General features: G+C 37.3%; 1 protein-coding gene across 1 annotated transcript in view; it reads right to left on the reverse strand.

The window, feature by feature from the left end:
* Nucleotides 1-13816, reverse strand: part of plcl1 (phospholipase C like 1) — a 138998-nt gene that overhangs the window by 26050 nt on the left and 99132 nt on the right. Inside the window, exon 7 of the mRNA XM_075480214.1 lies at nt 12969-13145. Within this exon, the coding sequence (XP_075336329.1) occupies nt 12969-13145 (177 nt within the window). The remainder of the gene's footprint in view (nt 1-12968; nt 13146-13816) is intronic.

Below are 13816 nucleotides of genomic sequence, written 5' to 3' on the forward strand. Positions count from 1 at the left end.
AATCTCTTCAAGTGTGTCCTCGGTGAAGGAAAATGGCCTTTACTGTATGTTCGGGGATTTCTTTCAGTTTCTATGGAGACAGTTTGTTTGCCTGCACTCACGCTTGGCCTCACAGTCGCTGCCTTAAACTCTGATCTTACACAACAAGGTCTCAGATAATACAAGAGGCCGTGAGTATAATAGATTATGTTTCTGGTCATCATATCGGATCATTCGAGGTCGGGTCAGTGAGGCAACAGGTCCAGGAGGGAATCTCCGATATATATATATATATATATATATATATATATATATATCGCTTTTTTTTACGCAGAATCCCAAAAATGAATCCAAAAGTAGCGTATAGCTTTTAGCATTTAGCTTTATTTTAAATGTGCTGCCATATGAATGAAAGTGCCATAACATTTGTTGTGCAAACACACTTTTAACATCAGCATCTTTCTGTAGTTTTTATGTAGAAGCCTCGCTCCACTGTCTGTTTCCTTGAATTACTTGCTGCTATCAGTTGTGTGTTTTGCCTTTAAGTGATATTTTAGACTGGAACTACTACGCTGAGAAGACAATTCAACTTGGCAGTGTTTACAGATGACTTTGGTTCTGTCGACTCCGCCGCCTGGAAGAACTTTAAAATGAAAATGGCCGAGTAAAAGTTCCGTACCCTTCTCCATGTTTGGTGGATCTGCCGATTACTTTTTTCCGGTTCCACAGCAGACAGCAACAGACTTTTACAAAATAAAAGCCTGTGAGCAACAGACTTTTACAAAATAAAAGCCTGTGAGCAACAGACTTTTACAAAATAAAAGCCTGTAAGCAACAGACTTTTACAAAATAAAAGCCTGTGAGCAACAGACTTTTACAATAATAAAATAAATAATAAATAAATAAATAATAATAAACAGGCGAGTTCGAGTCCCGCATCGGACGGCCCTGTGCTGCGTGTCGTTCCCCCTCTCTCTGCCTGCTTCCTGTCTCTCTGAACTTTCCATTAAAGGCACAAAAGCCCCGAAAAATAATAATAACATTTTTTAAAAACCTGTGTCAATGTGCGTTAAAATATTTATCGGCGTTAGATAATTAGCGAGTTAACGCGATAATAACGAGTTAACTTAAGCGACTCAGCGCTGCATCTTTGCTCCAACCCTCACCTGTGGTCGCAGTTCTGACCCAAAGAACGAAGTCGTGGATACGAGCGGACAAAATTAAGGCGAGAGGAAAATGTTCGATGCTTACGAGACCCTTAAAAGAAATTAGAATTAGAGTTCTGTGAAACCGAAAAAGGAAAGCTCGACTTGGAATGAAAGAAAAGGTGATTTATCAGTGATTATCAGTATTTAACTAGTTATTAAACACACTAATACTTTAAAAGACTTAATTTAGTCAGAAATGAGTAAACCTAATGTACTTTAAATGTGATTTTTTTGCTGACTTTGGACTTTCTTTTTGGCTCATTTTTTAAATTAAACACGCGTTTGAGGAAAAATATCATTTTAAACTTGGTTTATTTCTCCAGACAGAATCAGATTTTTCTGCTTATACTTATAATTGTTTTAGGATGTGATAAATGGTGTTATTTTGGGGCTCAAAAAAGTTAAAACAGAAAGATTTAGATCATTCCAGGTGGAAATAGATCGTTTTAAACTGCTGCTCTTAAATATGAGCCGAATAAAGTCAAATTGTTCAGAGAGTGTCGCCACATCTATGAAAACTGGTCAAAAAATGAAGTCTTTTGTTACGTGTCTCCTCCTGGTTCTGCCTGAGAGAACCTGAAGAATGATTTCTGGACTCCTCCAAGGTTACAGGCAGGTTTAGTTCAGGTGGAAAGGACAGTGGGGAGTGGATTATGTCCATGAGTGGTCCTCACAGCTTATATGTGTGTGTGTGTGTGTCCCAGAAGGCCTGAATGAGGACTTGGTGGTGGCGGGAAAAGCTGGAGTTTCATGCATGGACGAGCCCATCAGACAGCAGACTGAGGTGTGTGTGTGAAGTCCAGATATTCCTGGTGAGCATGTGTGCATTTCTATGTGTTTCTGAGAGCATTCGGGCCAGTTTGCTCCGGTTTGGGCTGTTTTTCTCAGATTCTTTCAGCAGCAGATTTGTGGTTGAGCAGAGCAGCTTCTGTGACAGTTAATTCGATCAAGTTTCAAACCGAACGGCGTTATCTCAGACTGGATCTCTGCTCTTACATCACGTCAGTCCACTCTGACATCTCATGCAGTTCCCAGAGAACATCCAGCTTCTTATTTAGTTTCAAACGTTTTTACGCCATGTTTAAAGGGCAGAATCCCTTATTTTAAAGTGGATTTACACGACACAGACCTTTAGATGAGACAGAAAGTCCCTTTATGGAATGTTAGGAGTGCCACGACAAGAATAAATCTGTGATATTTGGCCAAATATCTGAACAAATTAGAACAAGAGGAGTGATGATGCACCATGCATGAAATCAAAGAACAGAAATGGAGATAATGTTGACAAAATGGTGAGAAAGTGTGCTATAACTGTGCGTGATGTGATAAATTTGGATCAAAATCAGGAGTCTGGATGATGTAAGTGTTTGCAGTTACATGTTTAATAATTTCCTTATATCGCAAAATGTCCTGTCTATATCATGGGTACAGTATCATTGATAGTACTGATGTGGAACTGTTATCCAGCTTCATTAAGAATAAAATAAAAAGTAAAAAATACAGTGCTGTAAAAAAAAAAAAAAAAGAATAAATCTGTGAAATAATATCAAATAAATGGATATTTACTAAGGCTGGGCGAGTTAACTCGTTATTATAACGTTAACGTTAATAATTTAACGGCGATAAATATTTTATCGCGCATTAACGCAGGTTTTATTATTTATTTTATTATTGTATTATTGTATTATTATCTGTAAACACTGCAAATATGCCGCCCATTGATTGGATGCGAAACTCCGGTTCTTTTCACAGATGTTTAGGGCAGAATCCCTTATATTAAAGTGGATTTACACTTAATATAAGACACAACTGCCTAACAAGTTCTATTTCAGCCAGATATAGGGACTTGTTTGAAGACAATACATCTGGAATATCTTGATAAATGAAAAAGTCTTGAAAACAAATTGTTTTGAGTCACATATCATATGAAACAAGCTTTTTTTTACATTTGAAGAGGTTTTTAAGCTAATTTCAAGATCACTTTTAACTCAAAAGTCCTAAATATCACATCTTATTTCAAGAAATCTTGACAAGCTGATTTTCACTAGTTCCATTGGCAGATTTTACTGCTCATTTCAAGCAAAAACGTCTTGTATTTGTTGTGTTTTTACTTATTTTTGGAGGGGCATTTTTTCCAGTGACAGACAGAAAGTCCCTTTATGGAATATTAGAAGTGCCACAACAAGAATAAATCTGTGAAATAATATCAAATAAATGTGGATATTTAAACAGAAATATACACACTTTATTAGCTGTTCTGTGTGTTTATGCTCCCAAGAACATGTTTGTCTCATTAGATCGGTTCATCTTTTTTATTTTAGTCTTTTTGAAGTGAGTTGGACGAGCTGCAAAAAAAAAAGGCTTCTTTTTTGTCTTTTATCCAGATGTTTCAGTCCAGCTGTTTGATCATGAAAAAACGAAGTAAAGACGAGCCGCTGAGATCTGAGATCCTTCCTGAAAACACTCAGGATGCATTTAAAGAATGATCGCCGCTCTCAGGGGGAATCTGAGCTCAAAGTTTCAGTATTTTCATAATAATTCATAATAATATTTATTAATAGTTTCATTAATAGTAATAATAATTAATAATAATTAATTCATTAATATTTTCAGTATTAGCACTTATATGATTTTGTTGTTAATGTAAAGTGCGTTATAAATAAATTTTATTATTATTATTTTGATAGATCGAGTCAACAGTTTGTCACTTTGTCCTGACGGGTTATTCAGAGTCGGATCGTCTTCCTTACCTGACCCAGTTTTTTAGCTCATCATCACGTTTCTGCATCATAATCCGCCGCCGCGCCCCCTCGAACACACACTGTGTTTTAGTGAGTGTCGACGGCGGTTTTCAGGAGATGGACGACTTTCAGTTCGCCGTGTTGTTGTTGGCGTGCGCGGCTGTTTGGGCCCGCAGGACGGATGATTAAGACGTACGAGCGGCGGCTTCAGAGGGCCGACGTGCACGCTCACAGCAAACAGCACGAGCCTGCCGGTGCTGGCGTGTCCGACTGCGAGCTGCTGCCTCTGTGCGACGGCTCGAGTTTCTCATGTGTGTGTTTCTGGGCTCGCTGCCCCGCGGCTCGGCTTCAGATTACAACCCCAACGCTAACGAGACGAGCAGAGCCGGAGACACAGGGCAGGCTGAGCCTTCTTATTAATGTCCAACAGTGTAAGTGTGAGACCTCAGACCCAGAAGACCTTATTACAGCCTTATTAAAGCCTTAAAACAGCCTTATTAAAGCCTTATTACAGCCTTATTAAAGCCTTATTACAGCCTTATTAAAGCCTTAAAACAGCCTTATTAAAGCCTTAAAACAGCCTTATTAAAGCCTTATAACAGCCATATTAAAGCCTTATAACAGCCTTATTAAAGCCTTATAACAGCCTTATTAAAGCCTTATAACAGCCATATTATAGCCTTATAACAGCCATATTAAAGCCTTATAACAGCCTTATTAAAGCCTTATAACAGCCTTATTAAAGCCTTATAAGAGCCATATTAAAGCCTTATAACAGCCTTATTAAAGCCATACTAAAGTCTTATTAAAGTCTTAATAAAGCCTTATAACAGCCTTATTAAAGCCTTATAACAGCCTTATTAAAGCCTTATAACAGCCTTATTAAAGCCTTATAAGAGCCATATTAAAGCCTTATAACAGCCTTATTAAAGCCTTATAACAGCCTTATTAAAGCCTTATAACAGCCTTATTAAAGCCTTATAACAGCCTTATTAAAGCCATACTAAAGTCTTATTAAAGTCTTAATAAAGCCTTATAACAGCCTTATTAAAGCCTTATAACAGCCTTATTAAAGCCTTATAACAGCCATATTATAGCCTTATAACAGCCTTATTAAAGCCTTATAACAGCCATATTATAGCCTTATAACAGCCATATTAAAGCCATATAACAGCCTTATTAAAGCCTTATAACAGCCTTATTAAAGCCTTATAAGAGCCATATTAAAGCCTTATAACAGCCTTATTAAAGCCTTATAACAGCCTTATTAAAGCCTTATAACAGCCATATTAAAGCCTTAAAACAGCCTTATTAAAGCCTTATAACAGCCTTATTAAAGCCTTATAACAGCCTTATTAAAGCCTTATAACAGCCATATTATAGCCTTAAAACAGCCATATTAAAGCCTTATAACAGCCTTATAACAGCCATATTAAAGCCTTATAACAGCCATATTAAAGCCTTAAAACAGCCATATTAAAGCCTTATAACAGCCATATTAAAGCCTTATAACAGCCTTATTAAAGCCTTATAACAGCCTTATTAAAGCCTTATAACAGCCATATTATAGCCTTATAACAGCCTTATTATAGCCTTAAAACAGCCATATTAAAGCCTTATAACAGCCTTATAACAGCCATATTAAAGCCTTAAAACAGCCATATTAAAGCCTTATAACAGCCTTATAACAGCCATATTAAAGCCTTAAAACAGCCATATTAAAGCCTTAAAACAGCCATATTATAGCCTTATAACAGCCTTATTATAGCCTTAAAACAGCCATATTAAAGCCTTATAACAGCCTTATAACAGCCATATTAAAGCCTTAAAACAGCCATATTAAAGCCTTATAACAGCCATATTAAAGCCTTATAACAGCCTTATTAAAGCCTTATAACAGCCATATTATAGCCTTATAACAGCCTTATTAAAGCCTTAAAACAGCCTTATTAAAGCCTTATAACAGCCTTATTAAAGCCTTATAACAGCCATATTAAAGCCTTATAACAGCCTTATTATAGCCTTATAACAGCCATATTAAAGCCTTAAAACAGCCTTATTAAAGCCTTATAACAGCCATATTAAAGCCTTATAACAGCCTTATTAAAGCCTTATAACAGCCATATTAAAGCCTTATAACAGCCATATTAAAGCCTTAAAACAGCCTTATTAAAGCCTTATAACAGCCTTATTAAAGCCTTATAACAGCCATATTAAAGCCTTATAACAGCCTTATTATAGCCTTATAACAGCCATATTAAAGCCTTAAAACAGCCTTATTAAAGCCTTATAACAGCCATATTAAAGCCTTATAACAGCCTTATTAAAGCCTTATAACAGCCATATTAAAGCCTTATAACAGCCATATTAAAGCCTTATAACAGCCTTATTAAAGCCTTATAACAGCCATATTATAGCCTTATAACAGCCATATTAAAGCCTTATAACAGCCTTATTAAAGCCTTATAACAGCCATATTATAGCCTTATAACAGCCATATTAAAGCCTTATAACAGCCTTATTAAAGCCTTATAACAGCCTTATTAAAGCCTTATAAGAGCCATATTAAAGCCTTATAACAGCCTTATTAAAGCCATACTAAAGTCTTATTAAAGTCTTAATAAAGCCTTATAACAGCCTTATTAAAGCCTTATAACAGCCTTATTAAAGCCTTATAACAGCCTTATTAAAGCCTTATAAGAGCCATATTAAAGCCTTATAACAGCCTTATTAAAGCCTTATAACAGCCTTATTAAAGCCTTATAACAGCCTTATTAAAGCCTTATAACAGCCTTATTAAAGCCATACTAAAGTCTTATTAAAGTCTTAATAAAGCCTTATAACAGCCTTATTAAAGCCTTATAACAGCCTTATTAAAGCCTTATAACAGCCATATTATAGCCTTATAACAGCCTTATTAAAGCCTTATAACAGCCATATTATAGCCTTATAACAGCCATATTAAAGCCATATAACAGCCTTATTAAAGCCTTATAACAGCCTTATTAAAGCCTTATAAGAGCCATATTAAAGCCTTATAACAGCCTTATTAAAGCCTTATAACAGCCTTATTAAAGCCTTATAACAGCCATATTAAAGCCTTAAAACAGCCTTATTAAAGCCTTATAACAGCCTTATTAAAGCCTTATAACAGCCTTATTAAAGCCTTATAACAGCCATATTATAGCCTTAAAACAGCCATATTAAAGCCTTATAACAGCCTTATAACAGCCATATTAAAGCCTTATAACAGCCATATTAAAGCCTTAAAACAGCCATATTAAAGCCTTATAACAGCCATATTAAAGCCTTATAACAGCCTTATTAAAGCCTTATAACAGCCTTATTAAAGCCTTATAACAGCCATATTATAGCCTTATAACAGCCTTATTATAGCCTTAAAACAGCCATATTAAAGCCTTATAACAGCCTTATAACAGCCATATTAAAGCCTTATAACAGCCATATTAAAGCCTTAAAACAGCCATATTAAAGCCTTATAACAGCCATATTAAAGCCTTATAACAGCCTTATTAAAGCCTTATAACAGCCATATTATAGCCTTATAACAGCCTTATTAAAGCCTTAAAACAGCCTTATTAAAGCCTTATAACAGCCTTATTAAAGCCTTATAACAGCCATATTAAAGCCTTATAACAGCCTTATTATAGCCTTATAACAGCCATATTAAAGCCTTAAAACAGCCTTATTAAAGCCTTATAACAGCCATATTAAAGCCTTATAACAGCCTTATTAAAGCCTTATAACAGCCATATTAAAGCCTTATAACAGCCATATTAAAGCCTTATAACAGCCTTATTAAAGCCTTATAACAGCCATATTAAAGCCTTATAACAGCCATATTAAAGCCTTATAACAGCCTTATTAAAGCCTTATAACAGCCATATTAAAGCCTTATAACAGCCATATTAAAGCCTTATAACAGCCATATTAAAGCCTTATAACAGCCTTATTAAAGCCTTATTACAGCCTTATTAAAGCCTTATAACAGCCTTATTAAAGCCTTGTAACAGCCATATTAAAGCCTTATAACATCCTTATTAAAGCCTTATAACAGCCATATTAAAGCCTTATAACAGCCATATTAAAGCCTTATAACAGCCTTATTAAAGCCTTATAACAGCCTTATTAAAGCCTTATAACAGCCTTATTAAAGCCTTATAACAGCCATATTAAAGCCTTATAACAGCCATATTAAAGCCTTATAACAGCCATATTATAGCCTTATTAAAGCCTTATAACAGCCTTATTAAAGCCTTATAACAGCCATATTAAAGCCTTATAACAGCCATATTAAAGCCTTATAACAGCCATATTCTAGCCTTATAACAGCCTTATTAAAGCCTTATTACAACCTTACTACAACCATCTCATAATTTTCCTGCAGTTTTCCAACACTGCTCATCATTCCAGCACATCTTTTCATTTTATTTGCAGCTTTCATGATATTAAAAACCATCACATTCTTCATTTACAGTTCCAGGGAAGCTAAAATGGTTCAGCTGAACTGTTTTAAAGCAGCCGCGACCCGACCGACGGATTCAGCGGTATAGATAATGGATGGATGTTTTAAAGCAGAGACAGCAGGAGGGACGCTGACAGATGTTAACACAGCTGGATGTTAGCTAGAAAGCTAATAGCTGCAGCTCAATCCGTATCAGGAGGAGATAACCAAGCCTACGTGTAAAAAAAAACAGCTCATAATATGAATCTTTCTCTTTTAAATAGTTATTATTGCAAAAGTGTTTTCGATTCCTCAAATAATCGACAGAATAATCGATGACCTAAATAACCGTTTGCTGCAGATCGAACTGAAACGTTTAAACTCGAGCTGGGCGAGTTAACTCGTTATTATCGCGTTAACTCGTTAATTATTTAACGTCGATAAATATTTTATTGCGCATTAACGCAGGTTTTATTTATTTAAAAAATAAATAAAGAAATTAATATTTTATTTTATTTAAATTTTGGCAGAGAGAGGGGGAACAACATGCAGCACAGGGCCGTCCGATGCGGGACTCGAACCGGGGCCAGCTGCAACGAGGACTATAGCCTCTGTACATGGGGCGCCTGCTCAGCCCACTACGGACCACCCCTGTTTTATTATTTATTTTATTTTGTAAAAGTCTGTTGCTCACAGGCTTTTATTTTGTAAAAGTCTGCTGCTGTCTGCTGTGGAACAGGAAAAGAAAGTAATCGGCGGATCCACCAAACATGGAGAAGGGTACGGAACTTTTACTCGGCCATTTTTCATTTTAAAGTTCTTCCAGACGGCGGAGTGGACAGAACCAAAGTCATCTGTAAACACTGCCAAGTTGAATTGTCTTCTCAGCGTAGTAGTTCCAGTCTAAAATATCACTTAAAGGCAAAACACACAACTGATAGCAGCAAGTCATTCAAGGAAACAGACAGTGGAGCGAGGCTTCTACATAAAAACTACAGAAAGATGCTGATGTTAAAAGTGTGTTTGCACAACAAATGTTATGGCACTTTCATTCATATGGCAGCACATTTAAAATAAAGCTAAATGCTAAAAGCTATACGCTACTTTTGGATTCATTTTTGGATTTTTGCGTTCAAATGCGATTAATCGTGATTAATCAGGGAAATCATGCGATTAATTAGATTAAAAACTTTAATCGTTGCCCAGCCCTAACTTTAAATACTTTCATTGGAATTCCAACAGAAGAAGAAAAATGGAGAGCTCGGCTCGTCTGAATCTGCCGCTCAGATCTTTCCATTTCGCAGCTTCACATTCGAACCGATACCTGACGAACGGCGCCAGTTTCCTCCTTCACGCTGTGTGTCTGTGTCCGTTTACGCCGGTGACAGATGAGGTCCAGCTGCTGACAAAACAGATGTTGTTTGGCTCGTCTGTGAGCGCCGCAGAAGAAAAACGAGTCCCGCGGGAGCCGTGGTGATGAAAACACAAACTTTCCCGGGTCTGTCTGGGCCAGGAGCGTTAAAATAAAGGCGTGAACACGAGCCGAGTTGTTCAAATGGAAGCTCAGATGAAGCTGTAGCTCACATGCACACACACGTGCACACACACCCTGTCAGACACATAAATCATCCATTCAGATCTCGTTTAATGTCTGTCTCCTGCCAAACAGCCGGCGCAATTACCGTCTCCTGATTACAGGTATTACTCCTGTCTTTTTTAGTGCTTGTGAAGCTACATTATACCTGCAGGAAGCTGCACATGCACACACACATGCACACACACACACACACACACACACACAGCTTGTCATTACAGCTCAGACTCGGGGAAATAGCCCAATCAGCAAGTCATCAAATCCACATAATAAATCCACAGTGTAGATCAGTTCATTCACGGGAAAACACCTCGTTCACATCTGGATGGGGACGCACACCCGTCTCACCCCCTCTTCACTTTCCTTTAAAGTTAGGGCCGGGCAGCGATTAAAATGTTTAATCTAATTAATCACATGATTTCCCTGATTAATCACGATTAATCGCATTTGTACGCAGAATCCAAAAATGAATCCAAAAGTAGCGTATAGCTTTTAGCATTTAGCTTTATTTTAAATGTGCTGCCATATGAATGAAAGTGCCATAACATTTGTTGTGCAAACACACTTTTAACACGCAAATGTTGAGCTTATTGTCCTAAAGCACGACAAGAAAATGACCAAAACTTTACATTTTGGAAGCAGGAAGCAGTGAATGTATATAAAAAAAGGACCAAACATGTGTTTCAAATATGTGATAAATCTCTTGTTAGTCGACTCTTTGATTAAAAACATTGTTTTTGTGAGAAAATAAAAGCTTTATTATGGTGTAAACAACATGTTTTTACATTCAAAACGGTTAAAGATGGCAGCACGAGAGTCTAATCTTGATATGCTGTTAGTTTAATATTAGGGCTGGGCAACGATTAAAGTGTTTAATCTAATTAATCGCATGATTTCCCTGATTAATCACGATTAATCGCATTTGTACGCAGAATCCCTTCAGACTCCGGCTCTTTCGCCCCCACACCAAGCGAACGGGCCTCTGAGTGATATTCAGCGGTCTGTAAACGGGATCATTATCAGGAGCTGCGTGCCGGTGCGTAAAACCCATTAAAATAATTAAACTCAGCTGTTCCTTCCATCGCTGCAGACCTCCAAACTTCACGTGGCCTTCGGATTAGCTCAGATTAGCTCAGGAACGGGTTTCCATGGCAACTGCATCCAAGCCAAACACCACCAAAGTGCGATGCAAAGCGCCGGCCGGATGCAGCGGTGTAAAGCACGCCGCTGCATCTCTGGAGGGACCAATCACGCTTCTCCATCTGGCGATCTGATGGAGGAGTCTGGGTTTGGTGGTTGCCATGGGAACGATGCTAGTCTGACTGCATTGTGCCAAAGTGTAAAGTTTGGTGGAGGGGGGATCATGGTGTGGGGTTGTTGTTCAGCACACCAAGAGATTTTGGACCATTTCATGCTCCCAACTCTGTGGAAACAGTTTGGGGATGAACCCTTCCAGTTCCAACATGGCATGTTTTAAAAAAATACGAAGAGGGGAAATGATGAATAAATATTTTTTTTAATTTTTAAAAAATAAAACATTTGTTTGTTTTTTATTTTTTATATATTTAGTCATTAATTATTATTATTATTATTAGTTAGTAGTAGTATTTGTATTAGAATTGGTATTATTGTTGTTGTTAATATACAATTATTGTAAATATTGATAATTTTTTGAGCTACTTGACTAATTTGAATTTCCTCCATTGGGGGATGAATAAAGTATTTTTCTATTCTAAACATCACATGTTATTTCATTATATTTGTGTTGGTTTTAAATCAGTCATCACCTCCGCTGAAAATGTCCGGCCCAGCTTAAGGTCTCGGTTTTAAAATCTGGCCCAACTGAGTTTGTAATTGCTTTAGAGAGACGCCATCTAACCCGACATGCACGTTAAGCCGGATTACTAACCGAACCTCACAGCACCGTGCAGCCCGAACAGTTCGGACTCCCTCTGGGAAGGTAAAGTTCTGACCCAGTCAGTGGTTCTGATTTTACTTCCAAACCGAAGTAAAAACAGGAGGATTTCCTGAAATACATCCAGAACACCTGCTGGTTGGTGATTGGCCTGACGGGACGCTCATGGCCGCCGCGCATCATAAGTTCAGAAAGCTGCAGCTTCACAGCTGGAAGCTCAAACATTAAGGAAATATCAGATGAAACAAAAGAGCTTTTTTTCAGTTTCATCAGCAGAATCACTGACCGGTGCGAACCTTTTAAGTTTAAAAAAAAAGAAGAATTAAGAGTTTAAATGTGTGGAGGACCAGAAATAAATACAAAAAAAATATATTTAAATGGCTAAATAAATGTGTTTTTATGATGATAAATGCCACTAAAATTAAAAATAAAAGGCAAAAATAACCAAATAGTTTGTGTTAATGCTGCAATTTATTTACTTTTTCATTTTAAGGACAAAAATGAGATCGAATTATTTCTTTCTTTACATTTTATTTTTATTTTGGAGGGAATAAACAGATCGATACGAAGTAAAGTAATAACTTTAACAATAAATCAAATAAACCAGATTTTATCGTATTTAACTATTCCTGTAATGTGTTTAATTTTGTTTCATTTAAGTCTAAAGAGTCCCAGAAGTCTCAACACTTTCTTTTTCAATCAGGAAAGCACGAAACAAAATGAATTTGTATTTAAATAACAAATAAAAATTTAAAAAATGAGGGAATAAGCAGCAAGTTTGAAAGGATTCAGTTTAAAATTAAACTTGTAATATATATTTTTTTTAATGTTTTTATTATAAACAAAATAATTCTTATAATTATTTATAATTATTTATTTTATTTTATTATCTTATTATAAAAATAAAAATATTATAAAATTATACTTCTTTCACATTATTTCTGCTTTAACTTCATCTTTTATTTCAGTTTAGCCACATTTATCATCGTATAAACAGATTTTTCAGCCATTTGCATCGTTTATTACGGCGGTTTCAGGTCGTCTGAACTCGACCGCTCCGGCTCACCTGAAACTCGAAGGTCTCGTCGAACAGCGGGTCGTCCTGGTTCTGGGCGGCCGTGCGGGTCCGCTGCTCGGCGCAGTCGGCCGGGACGCCGTGCAACTCCAGGACCACGTACGGGTCGATGACCTCCCCCTTGGCGCCCGACCCCTGAGGCTTGGGCAGGCTGTGGGCGCTGATGACCTGCAGAGCAGAGCCGCTTAGCATTAGCGTTAGCATCGTCACCGAGACACAGCAACGGGTTTCTATCAGGGATGAAGGAGCAAAGGTCAAAGATCAGCCGGCCAAATTAGACCCGAAGCCCCTCTGAGCAGTTGGACGACCCCCACCCTTCATCCCTAAAGGAAATGGAGGTCGTATTTCTACAGTTTTAGCTTCTCTTCATTGGCTCCCTGTTAGATTCAGAATATAATTTAAGATTATTCTCCTCACATATAAATCTCTTAATGAGGCAGAGCCTTCAGTTATCAGGCCCCTCTCTACCTTTAAGACCAGGCTTAAAACTTTCCTTTCTGATAAAGCTTATAGTTAGGGATGGCTCAGGCGACCCTGAAACATCCCATAGTTAAGCTGCTATAGGCCCAGACTGCTGGGGGAGCTCCCATGATGCACCTCTCCTCCTGTGTTCGAAACAGCATACTTCCATACTGCATACTCATCGATCAGACAGTATGCAGAGCGTTTACCCACAATGCATTTCGCTCCTGCTCGAGCCGAAATCAGCCGGCCTGAAGCTGATTTCTCTTAAGCTCTAAACTCTGTAAACTTTAGCAACATTTGAAACATTTTCAGGTGAGAAAGTAGTCGTTTAGATCCCCAACGTGTTGAAAACCTGACAAAATACCGGCTGTTTA

The sequence above is a fragment of the Odontesthes bonariensis genome, chromosome 12, assembly GCF_027942865.1.
Source record: "Odontesthes bonariensis isolate fOdoBon6 chromosome 12, fOdoBon6.hap1, whole genome shotgun sequence".
Classification (NCBI taxonomy): domain Eukaryota; kingdom Metazoa; phylum Chordata; class Actinopteri; order Atheriniformes; family Atherinopsidae; genus Odontesthes; species Odontesthes bonariensis.